General features: G+C 37.9%; 1 protein-coding gene across 8 annotated transcripts in view; it reads left to right on the plus strand.

Moving 5' to 3' along the window:
• The window catches only part of ATP8B4 (ATPase phospholipid transporting 8B4 (putative)), a 336,040-nt gene that overhangs the window by 285,687 nt on the left and 37,907 nt on the right, over positions 1 to 12,446 (plus strand). For all 8 annotated transcript variants that reach the window (XM_020978939.2, XM_020978874.2, XM_020978820.2 and 5 more), the window contains 2 exons: positions 5,331 to 5,514; positions 6,320 to 6,543. In XM_020978939.2, the coding sequence (XP_020834598.1) occupies positions 5,331 to 5,514; positions 6,320 to 6,543 (408 nt within the window). The remainder of the gene's footprint in view (positions 1 to 5,330; positions 5,515 to 6,319; positions 6,544 to 12,446) is intronic.

Here is a 12,446-nt window from a genome sequence, read left to right on the forward strand (position 1 = left end):
ATAGGAAGGTCAAGTGGGAAGGAAGGAAAGTCTGAGAAAAGTAGAAGAAACATCCATCACCTCCTGTGAAACACAGGATGAGAAAAATGGCATTATGATTGCCATGAAGGGTAGAATCACAAATCTTCTGATGCTAAAGTATTACTTAGCCAGCTCAAGGTGATAAATAGAAGTAATAAGCAGAGAAAGGTTAATAACCTAAAGCAGGATTTTTAAATCTCCTAAACTAAGACAGAAGATAAACCCCCCTTGGGACAAATGTGAGTCAGTCTAGGATGGAAGGAGAAAAAAGTTGCCTTTTGGGTACACCACACATATCCCTTTTTGTATTCCTTTGTACATGTCATTGCTACACTGTGTCTACCTCCCTTACAGCAGCAAATTGCCAGATGAAGAGAATTTTTAGAGGGACTCCACTTAACATCTTTATTCATCACTCTCACCCGTCATTTGGTATTTACTTTACATGTGGAGGCTACTTCACAGTGAATTTTGCTATTCTTAACAGAACAGACCCCCTTACTCTATTACATGTGGAATACTGTCTCTAAAGGACATTTGGGAACATCTGATTAAATCTGGTCATATCTGTACTGCACCCATAGGTTGCAGTCCTTCTCGACCTGGTGTCAATTGCATTATTAACCAGAGCTTCAGCCACCTCTCAGAGTCTTTGTGGACGAGTCCAGAGGATCACAAATCTGTGGTCAAGTGATTACTTAAATCTTGGTGCCAAGGTAGAAGATGAAATTCTTATTTCTCATTCTCAACCTTACTTCCTTCTCTTATGACATCTCTTCTGTATGTCAGTAACTAGGTTTCAGAGGATGAAAAGGTAAAGAAGTTCTTTGAAAAAATCAGGTAAGAGCCTTCCAACTAAGTCATCTATTTTGTATTCATATATTCAACAAATGTTGGCTAAGTCCAACTATGGAGCCCACATTGTGCTAGGCATTGAGGATACAGATAATCCTGACATCCAACGAGCTTGCATCCCTTAATTCTGAGAGACTTTAAAGCCAAGGTGGACATTAGATAGTGAAAAACATATTGGAAACATGGCCCGGTATTAAGAAATGATAGGAGGCAAAGGCTCATAGAATACTTAGAAGCTTCATGTTTATAAATAATGGAAACTATAAGAAGGAGCTAGACATGCTAAGAATCAAAAGCTGGAAGGCTCTTCCCTGATTTTTTCAGAGAATTTCTTTACCTTTTCATCCTCTGAAACAGATGTTGGCACATAAGCTGAAGTAATCCTCATAAAGATTGTTCTGCTTATGTTCACCATAAGCATCACAAAGCAAGATTACTACCCGTGAAATAATGCCTCTTTTGCTTTTGGACATAGGATGAAAGAAATTCCTTTATTTACCTCTTGAAGGAGAACCTATGAGCCATCCTTCCGTTTGGTTTCATGTTTCTTCAATTTTCTGGTTTTATTTACAACAAGAATATCAATATTGATATGGTTCAGTTCTTCCAATAGGATGTGGACTCTCACATTTAGAATATTAGCAATTAAATGAAAGTTTATAGGGATACTAATAACTATGTGATTTTTTTTTAGTACCCTCTGTTCCCTCCCCTTTCTACCAGTCTGCTACTAACACTAACGGGGCCTATCATGATTGGGGGTCATTTTGTGTTTCTTTCTTTTGTTAGTCACCATGGCTAGAAAATTCATCACAATGAGACATTCACTCAGCCAATTTGGTCCTTGAAGAGTGGACACAGCCTGCCACTAGAACCCTACTTTTTAAAGCTTGGCATTTCACTGGCATGGCCAATGAGAAGCTGATGTTGGGTTGCCTACTTGCCACCATGGCACAAGACTTTTATAGAAGCCTCTGATATCATCTGTATAAGTTGTAGCAATTCCAGGGAAGCAAGGTCACTCAGACAGTGGCATCAGAGGGAGTGGCTTGGGTCCCATTCCTGTCACCTGGATCCTCCTCAGTTTTCACAGTTTTGATTCTTCTTAAACATTAGCTGCCCTTTTTTGTTGTTGTTCAGTCGTTTTTTAGTAGTGTCTGACTCTTTGTGACCCCTTTTGAGGTTTTCTTGGCAAAGATATTGAAGTGGTTTATCCTTTGCTTCTCCAGTTCATTTTACAGGTGAGGAAACTGAATCAAATTGGGTTAAGTGGGTCATGCAGGGTCATACAGCTAGTAAGTGTCTGAGGCCAGATTTGAATTCAGAAGATGAGTCTTCCTGACTCCAGGTCCCACACTTTAACCACTGGGCCACCTAGCTGTCCAACTACCCTTTTACCTTTCTACTTTTTAGAAGTGTGTGTGGTTGGGGAGATGGTGGGGTCAGCAACAACTCGGGGGGAGGAGGTGGTGGTACAATAACAACATGGGGCTTCCTCTTCTAATGTGAATGGTGATGAGAACAATGAAAACAATATGCTTTCAAATTAACATGTATTTATTGAGCTCTACTATGCACAAAACATTTTTCAAAAAATGTTTCCACAAGGTAACTTTTATTAAATAGAAATACTTAGTCCTCAAGAGGCAGCATGGTATTGTGAATGGAGAACTAGATTCAGAACCAGGGAGATTTGAGTTCAAGTATTATCCCTGATACGTACTGGCTTTGTGACCCTTCATTTGGTGTTGCTCTAAACAACTCTGCGAGATGAGTTGCATGGAAAATGCTGACCTGTATTGGTATAATTTCTTCACAATAATTCTCCCTGTATCAGGGAAATCACAGGTCCAGTCTCTACTTAGTCCTCACTGTTCTATGAAAAGTAGTCGGACATAGATTGTTTGCATTACTTGTCTCCGTGATTATAGCTTTGTGTTTACTTTTTGTAAGACTTTTTGTTTTAGCTGAAAATGATCTTTCTTTACTCAAACTCTCTTTTTAAATTTTTATTTATTTAGTATTTTATTTTTCCCCAGTTTAAAAACATTTGTTTTTAAAACTTTGGGTTTCAAATTCTCACCCTTTCGCCCCTGCATTAGGAAGGAAAGTAATTCCATATAGGTTATATACATGTAGTCATACAAAACATATCCACAATAGTTATGTTGTAAAGGAAAACATAGACAAATAAAAAACTCAAGAAGAATCAAGTTTAAAAAAATATGCTTCATTCTGTATTCAGATACCACCAGTTCATTTTTGGGGATGGATAGCATTTTTCATCTAAGTGCTTCTGAGTTGTCTTGCATCATTGTATTGCTGGGAATAGCTAAGTCATTCACAGCTGATCATCTTATAATTTTGCTATTACTTTGTACACAGCCCATTTCATTTTGCATCAGCACATGCAAGTCTTTCCAGGTTTTTCTGAGAGCATTCTGCTCATCAGTTCTTATAGTATAATAGTATTCCATCATAGTCACATACCACATCTTGTTCAGCCATTTCCCAATTAATGATGGATATCCCCTCAATTTCTAATTCTTTAATGCATTAATGTCCCATTTTTCCCACATCCCCTCCAACATTTGTCACTTAGCTTTTCTGTCCTATTAGCCAATCTAATAGGTATGAAGTAGTACCTCAGAATTGTTTTAATTTGCATTTCTCCACTCTATGAATTAGAATATTTTTTCATATAGCTATAGATAGTTTTGATTACTTCTTCTGAAAACTGATATCTTTTGATCATTTATCAATTGGAGAATGACTCTTATTTTGATAAATTTGACTCAGTTCTCTATGTTTGAGAAATGAGGCCTTCATCAGAGAAACTTGCTTCAATTTTTTTTTTCACAGTACTCAAACTTTCTTAGGGGTCTTTGCATAGACTTAGAGGATCATAGATTTAAAGCCAGAAAGGGCCTCAGAGGTCATCAAATCCAACTTCTCGTTTTACAGATTAAGAAACTGAGTTCCAGAGAGGTTAAGGGAATTAACTTGGGCTATATAGCTACTAAGTACACGAGAAAGGACTTAAATCCAGGTTTTCCTGACTCCCAAGTCCAATGTGCTATCTACTATGCCACGCTACTTCTCTCACTAGGTAATGGAAAAATCACGGGATTTGGAGTCAAAAGACCCAAGTTAAAATTCTGGTTCTGTTACCTACTACCTTTAGTAAATCACTTAACCTGTTATGGTTTTTAATTTGGTTTTGTTATTGTCTCAGTGATCAGATATCCTAAGCTACAGGGAGCCAAAAGATACTAAAGGACCTCAAAAAAGGAAATTTGCTAAAGCATACCCAACAAGGGGGGCAACTAGGTGGTGCAGTGAATAGAACACTGGACCTGCAGTCAGGAAGACTCATCTTTCTGAGTTTAAATCCAGCCTCAGACACTTACTAGCTGTATGACCCTGGGCAGGTCACTTAATCCAGTTTGCCTCAGTTTCCTCATCTGGGGAAGGAAATGTCAAACCACTCCAGTATCTTTGCCAAGAAGACCCCATATACAGTTACAAAGAGTCAGACATGATTGAAATAACTCAACAACAACAATAACAAATAGCCAATAAGGGGTGATTCCATTTCTTTTTGAAGAATGCCAGTGAGGGGGACACGTCATGTCCTGAGGTAGTATACTCCACTTTGGGGCAACTCTAATTCTTAGGAAGATTTTCCTGACATCTGACCTAAATTTGTGTCTTCGCAACTTTCATCTATCGTTCTTGGTTCTGTCGTCTATGGCCAAACAAAGGACATCTAATCCTTCTTTCTAATGACAACCCTTAAAGTACTTGAAGACAGCTATCATGTCTTTCCCCCCAAATCTTTGCTTCTCCATTTCCTTCCATTTATCCTCTAGTATTATGAATTCTCCGTCATCTGGATTGGATTGCCCTTCTCTGCATGCTCTCCAGCCCATGTATGTCCTTCTTACAGTACGGTGCTGATAATTGAACACAGTGTTCTAGATGTGACCTGAATACGGGAGATTGCATAGAGACTATGACCTTCTTATTCCTGGAAGTTGTGCTTCTTTTAATGCAGCCCAAGTGCATTTGCTCTTGTAGCTGCCACTTTACGCTGCTGACTCATACTGAATCTGCAGTCTATTAAAACCCCCAGTTTTTTTCAGAAATACTACTGAGGAACTATGCCTCCCCATCCTCTACCTGAGAAGCTGATTCTTTGGACCCAAGTGTTAAGACTTTACGTTTATTGAATTTTCCCTTATTAGATATAGCCCAGTATTCCAGAATGCCAAGATCTTATCAATCCTGATCCTAGCCTCCATTGTAGTTGTCATTCTTCCCTGCTTTGAGCTATGCAAATTTAACAAGCATGAAATCTATACCTCTATGCAAGATGCTGATCAAAATGTCAGATAGCACCTACATTGATTGCATGCTGCAATGATCCTTTTCTGGAAACTTCTTATTAACAGGGTTATGCACTTGAAGCCAATCTGCAGAATGAATTCCTAGAAATTGCCTGCATATGTAAGACTGTGATTTGCTGCAGAGTTACTCCTCTTCAGAAAGCCCAAGTGGTAGAGTTGGTTAAGACACACAGAAAGGCGGTGACTTTGGCCATAGGAGATGGAGCCAATGATATCAGCATGATAAAAAGTAAGGGGTCATAAAATAAAGAGCATATGTGTTGTTTATCCATCAAATGGTCCAATGGGAGAGGCAGTCTGAAAGAAAACTAATCCTATACACAGGATTAGTCACAGGATATAGTAGTTAGAGAATAGGCTTGTACTTAGGCAAACTTGGGATCAAGCCTAGCATCTGACACATACTGGTTCTGAGACTCTGAGAAAATCATTCACCTACTCCGTATTCAAGACTATAAGTTTCAAAACAGTTTATGATATTTGTTTTGTGGAGGGGGAGGTTTCCTACTTTCCCTTTGCTGATGTAAATACTGTGCCTGTTCCAAAGTTTTAAAAATGCATGTAATCAACTATTTCAGTTATGGCAATCATTATAATTAATCATAAGATCACTATTAAATAGATGATTCTATTATCATATCTGCTACTAGCATTAGCCCATGTAAAACCTTTTGTCATATTTTAATCAATGATTTGTTAGAGCGGGAACTCCCTCCATCAACACAGGTTCTATTCCCTGCCCATAATTTAGTCTTAGAGAGTTACTTGAGGTGTATAGAAACATATGTAATTCACCTTGGGTGAGATAGCTTGTGGTGTCAGAGGTGGGATGTGAAACCAGGTCTTCTAGACTCAAAGACTCTAGACCAGCATTCTCTCCATGATGCCATGCTGCTTTGAGTAAGGCATCTATGCTTTCTATGGTTATAAGAAAATTCTCTGGCCAAGCTTACTGACTCATTCCCAAAATGTTAAATTTTCAGGTTTTTTAAAAAAATTGCTGGAACTTCATTTCTATATTCTTCACTTTACAGGTGCACACATAGGGGTTGGCATCAGTGGTCAGGAGGGAATGCAAGCAGTTTTGGCCAGTGATTACTCCTTCGCACAATTCAGATACCTCCAGCGACTCCTCCTGGTTCATGGAAGGTGGTCTTATTTCCGCATGTGCAAGTTCCTGTGCTATTTCTTCTACAAGAATTTTGCCTTCACTCTGGTGCACTTCTGGTTTGGATTCTTCTGTGGTTTCTCAGCACAGGTTGGTAATGAGCATTTTTCTTTCTTTGAACAGATCCCTAAACTGTAGAAAACCCTTCTGTGAGGCTTATTTCTGATTACCATGACCTGTTTTTAAACTTTAAAAAGGTTGTGGATCTAACTATTACTAAAAATTATGTTAGGTGCTGAGTGAAAATGACAGTAAATTTCTCAAAGATAATTAATAATTGACAAACATTGAACATAAGAAGAATGTGTTGAACTTAATTGTTATTTATATTGCTTAAAGAATCTTAAAATCATGGGATCTTCACACTGGAAGGGAATGTGGAGATCATCTAGTACAATCACATTTTACAGAGAAAGGAAACTGAGGCCCAAATGGATGAAGGAATATACCTGGAGGCACACAGTGAATTATAGGCGCTCAAGTTAAATGGTAACCACACTGTACCTCTTCTTTCTTACATATTAATCACATCTTATTTCCCTATTTTGATTTATGAGAGGAACATTTGAGGTTTGAATTATAGTCTGAATACCACTGACACAGAAACAATCTAATCATGAATTCTTTCCAGAAGAACAATATCTAAAAGCAATTTTATGGTTGATTGCCCTGAAAGCAAGCGTTTGAAATTGGGTCTCAGTCATTAAAACCTTGCCATCGGTATTATTCTTGATACATTTTCTGGTCATTTCCACACCAGGCTTTCTCCACTCAGGTTATTATTTCTGTCTCCCCTGTGCCTCCATCACCTTCATGGTGCCCTTTCACATTGGACCTGCCCCTAGAACTACCTAGCTGCTACCTAGCTTTTGTCTTATCTTGCCCAAATCTAGTCATTCAGGTAGCATTTATTAAGCTCCTACTATGTGTCTCAGGCACTGTACTAAGTGCTAGGGATGCAAAGAAAGGCAAAAAATAGTCCCTGCTTTCAAGATACTCAGAGTCTAATGAAGGAAACAATATGTAAACAACTATGTACAAACTCTATCTTTTTCTCTAGTATGTGTATATACATATACATATATACACATACATGTATGTATGTGTATATATGTATAGATATGTCTGTGTGTGTGTATGTGTATACATGTGTATGTGTGTATATTTGTTTATTTCTTTATGAATTGGTACCTGGGAAAGGCTTCCTGGAGAAGGAGAGATGTAAGCTGAGACTTAAGGGAAGCTAGCCCTGAACCTCACTTCCCAGTAATTTCATACCATGCCTTCAGGCATATACCAATCCTGCCTACCCCTTTCCAGTTACCTTTTACATGTTTTCTTCCCCCATCAGAATATAAGCTCCTTAAGAGAAGGGATAATCTTTCAAGCTTGTATTTCTATCTCCAGTGCTTAGCATAGTGCCTGATACATAGTAAACTTTTAATAAATTCTTTATCTATCTATCTGTCTATCTAGGTTGATGACTTTGTAAAGATCTGGCCCACTTAAATCCAATTCGCCCATGAGTCAAGACCTCACCTTCATGATGTCATTGGCCCTCTTTGAAAACAAAGGTCAAACAACAACAATAATAATCAATCTATCTATCTATAACTTCATAGCAATAATATTCATATTACCTTTAGAAATTGAACAGTGGCTAATGTCTACATCAAGAAAGCACAATTAGAAAATTCATGAATCAGTGTTCATTGTAAGGAGTACAAACTTGTTAGCTTAAGTAAGAGATTCTATATTATGACTATTGTTATGAGTATAGGAGAAATTTGACTCTGGGCTCCTGCTGTGAAATATAAGACCTTAAATTCAAACATATCAGTGAAATTAGAAAAAAAAGATACAATAAAACATATTTCTAGAATGATGATAACCAACCATGTCAATATTGGTTTTGGCATGATAAACAAAACCAGAAGACAGAATCAAGTTGCAGTTAAATGGAAGGATGACTCATTACTTTTCCTTGGTGAAACAGACAAGGGAGCTGGGGGAGTTAGTTTGGTCACACACCCAAAGTCAATGAGAAATGTCATTTTCGTAGGACACCCGGTCATTGTGTCTTTCAGTGCTTGTGAAGAGGATAAACAAAAAGACCACCAGGAAGATAATAGCAGTTTATGTACCAACAACTGCTGTTGAAGATGAAGAGGTAGAGAAAGTCCAAGCTGCCAAAATCATCCCAGTCAGCATCTATTTTGATACTTGGTGATTTTAGTGTAAAGATAGTCACAGAGAGAATGGTGAAAAATACACTGGAAAATATGACTCAGATTTGAGGAACAAGTGGTCAAAGACATGGAAGATGCTCAAAAGCTTTATGCCTATATGCCATATCATTATTACTTGCTTCCAGAAGAGAGTTGGAAAGCATTAGAGAATAGTGAGAACTGAACCCAATTGCCTACAACAAAGCTTACTATATCAGCAGACATGGAAAAATTGGTTACTAATGAGGGATATATGTCAGAATCAGTGTTTTTGCACAGTTAAAACAGCATCTAGTTAAATCAAAGATCAACATCAACATGAAATTGAAAGAAACAAAAATATGAAGGTATAATAGCCTTATTCTAACCCATTCGTGTGAGCCATGGATAATAAAAAATAGGAATAAAAAAAATGAAAGATGATCACCATCTTGTACAAAACCTTAATTTATGTAAAGGAGTTGCCAAGGTGTTTCCTTAGCCAGCAAATCCTTGATCTTTTTGCCAAAGACAGAGATATAGCAGCCAAGGGTATTACTAACGTAGAAGACAAACTTGTTTGTGAAAGAGTATAGAGTATGGCAGAAGATTATAAGCGATACCTCCATATTAAATTATGAAAAGCAGTAGAAATGAAAACAAGTCTATAGAAAGCTTAGCATAAGACCCAATTGAGCCATGTCATCCTAAGAAAATTGAAAGATGAAACTCTGTAGTGCTAGCTTCCTAAACTGCTGATAGAAAGATAATAAATAAAAGGAAAATGGAACAATGTTTTAGGTGATCTAAGTAAATATGAGAGGCCTCATAGTATAATGAATAGAGAGCTGGTCTTTGAGTTGGGAAAACTCAAGATGAACCTTTGCAATATACTAGATCTGTGACCCTGGGTAACTTTAACTCAGATCACTAAGCAACTCTACAAGACTCTAAATTGTGGAGAAGGTGCCAATCTACATTGGAAGAGGAAGTTCCTCAACTCTTTCCTTCCCCCATCTCCAAAAAGGAATAATAATAATCACTAACATTTATATGTAGTTTTAGGTTTTTCAAAATTATTTACATACATTATCTTATTGGTCTTTGCCACAATCCTGTGAGATGGGTCATAGGTGTGACCTTGGAGATCATCTAGTCCAATTTTTATTTTACAGATGTAGGAACCCCCAGGCAGGTATTGAGGAAGGTCACACAAATAGGAAATGTCAGAAGCAGATTTTGAACCCACGTCCTCTGACTCCAGAGTCAGCAGACTTTCCATTGTACTATGCTGTTATCACTCCCATTTTACAGATGAGAAAAATAAGGCTCAGAGAAGTTAAGTGATTGGCTCAGGGTCACATAACTAAGGAGTTTTTGAAATGGTATTAAAGCTCCGGTCTTCACTATTCATGGAGGTGTTGCCTTACATAACTGCTCAGTGAAGACTCCCATTGATAAGATCGAAGATCCTGTGTAGGACTGAAATATTATGGAAACTTATCTGATCATCTCAATGAAACCACAGCATAATATGTTAAAAACAACAATCAGCCTTGACAAAGAGAAGTGAAACTAAAGCGTATTAAATATTTTTCTAATCAGTCTTCTCTGCTGTGGACATTTCTTGTGTTTCAGTTTTGTTTTTTTTTTTTGGCTAGGCAATGGGGTTAAGTGACTTGCCCACAGTCACACGGCTAGTACGTGTTATGTGTCTGAGGCTGGATTTGAATTCAGGTCCTCCTGAATCCAGGGCCGGTGCTCTATCCACTGTGCCATTTAGCTGCCCCTTGTGTTTGAGTTTTATTTAAGACATTGCTATCAACGATACACATTTTTTCCTTAGAGCTAGAAGGAACCTTAGGCATCATCTAGTTCAATTTTCTTATTTTATACTTGAGGAAACTGAGACTTGGAGAGATTAAGTGATTGAGGTCACATAGGAAGTAAACTAAGGAGCCAGACTTTGAAAACATGTCCTCTCACTTCAAATTCAGTGATCTTTCCGTTGGATCAATGTGCTTCTCTGATCCAGGAGTATGTGATTAAATATTTAATGATGTACTTTCAAAAAAATGTGCACAACATGCTTTTAAGTTGAATCTTCATTGTTAACATGTTCTTCATCTCTTTCTTAAATCTAGAAACTCAACATAATGATAGATCAAGTCCTTATTTGTAGCATTTTCTGATTTCCAGGGTGTATATGCTCACGAATGGAAAGAGCTGGCTTTTCTTATATCCTAGGAAAGTTGCACTTGCTAAATTTCATTAAATCAAATTATATTTTAAATGTATTAAGGGAGCTTGATAGTCAAAAGAAGACTTGTGGTAAAGAAAATAACCCCCCTCTAGGTTATCTATTTTGTAAAGTCTGGGAGCTTTTGTATACTGAGTGTTCTTAAAATGAGGCAGACCTACATTTCTTTGACCTTTTTCCTTTAAAACTAAAGTAATCTGGAGAAAACGAAATAATGGATTGTACCATTGTACCCATATTAGTTCTTTCTCATCACATGGTGGAGTGGATAGAGTGCTAAGTCTGGAGTTAGGAAGAGGAGTCTTTGTGAGTTCAAATCTGGCTTCAGACATTTACTAGCTGTGTGACCCTGGGCAAATCATTTAACCCTGTGTGCTTCAGTTTCCTCATCTGTAGAATGAGCTGGAGAAGGAAATGGCAAACCACTCTGGTATCTTTGCCAAGAAAACCCAAAAAGAGGGTCATGAAGAGTTGGACACGACTGACAAACAACTAACCAAAAACGTTACTGACAATAGGGCTCTTTGCAGGCAGGAGAAAAGAGAAATGAGGCTTGTTTTCAGATTCTGGGCAACATAAGAATTAATCCTGTTGATATTTAGCAAATTCACAATCAGGGTCTCCTTTTTAAGAGGATGAAAAAGGAGAGAAGTGGTACATCTGCTTGCTCACAAGTTCTAAGTTGTATTTCTTCTATTTTTTAGCACGAGCAAGTGTCAGGGTTTGGTCCACTCAATTCACAACTGTCCAAGTCATGTTTATTTAGGGGTTTCTCTGAGAGACTGAGTTCCATCCCACGCTGGTTTGGGGCACATGAGGTTTTTATGTCGCACAGGGTGGAGTACCAAATGAACCTGGAAAATCACTGTTAACTGGCAGAGGTGCAGGCTGACCCCTCCTAGTGCCAGCCCCACCCCCATTTGGAATTCTATTTGGGCACAGATTTCTGATGGGCTGTTAGTGATTTACACATGGTGCGATGTCACATAGAAAGCCAACTGTAGCATGATCAGGGCCATCTCTAAACAAAACTGCGAAAGAGAAGAATTGTCAGCCTTAGAGCAAGCAGGGATGTGACATCATCTAGTCTAATGCTGTTGTTAACAGATGTGGCAACTGAGGCCCAGAGATGTTAGTGATTTGTATAGTGTCACACAATGGCAGAGCCTCCAAATCTGGAGCTTTGTCTATTACCCCAAGCTATTTGTCATTTAGTTGGTCTTCAATGACTTCCCATCTTGTACCAATATGCCTACTCCACCCCTTTCAGTGATCTGATGAAATAATTTGTACTGAAGTGTTAGTGATTCTCAGAGGTATTTGTGTTTTTTAAAAATCTTATTTCTATTGATATATTTTGTTTTTACATCACTTTCTTTTCTGAATACACCCTTCCTCTGCCCTTTCCAGTAAGCTATCCCTCATAATAAAGATTTTCTTTAAAGAGGAAAAAAAAAAGCAATTCAACAAAACCAACCAACTATGTCTGGTAGTATATACAATAGGATACTGTCATAGTCCCTGGC

Source organism: Phascolarctos cinereus, unplaced genomic scaffold (assembly GCF_003287225.1).
Source record: "Phascolarctos cinereus isolate Bilbo 61053 unplaced genomic scaffold, phaCin_HiC Scaffold_3;HRSCAF=262, whole genome shotgun sequence".
NCBI lineage: Eukaryota > Metazoa > Chordata > Mammalia > Diprotodontia > Phascolarctidae > Phascolarctos > Phascolarctos cinereus.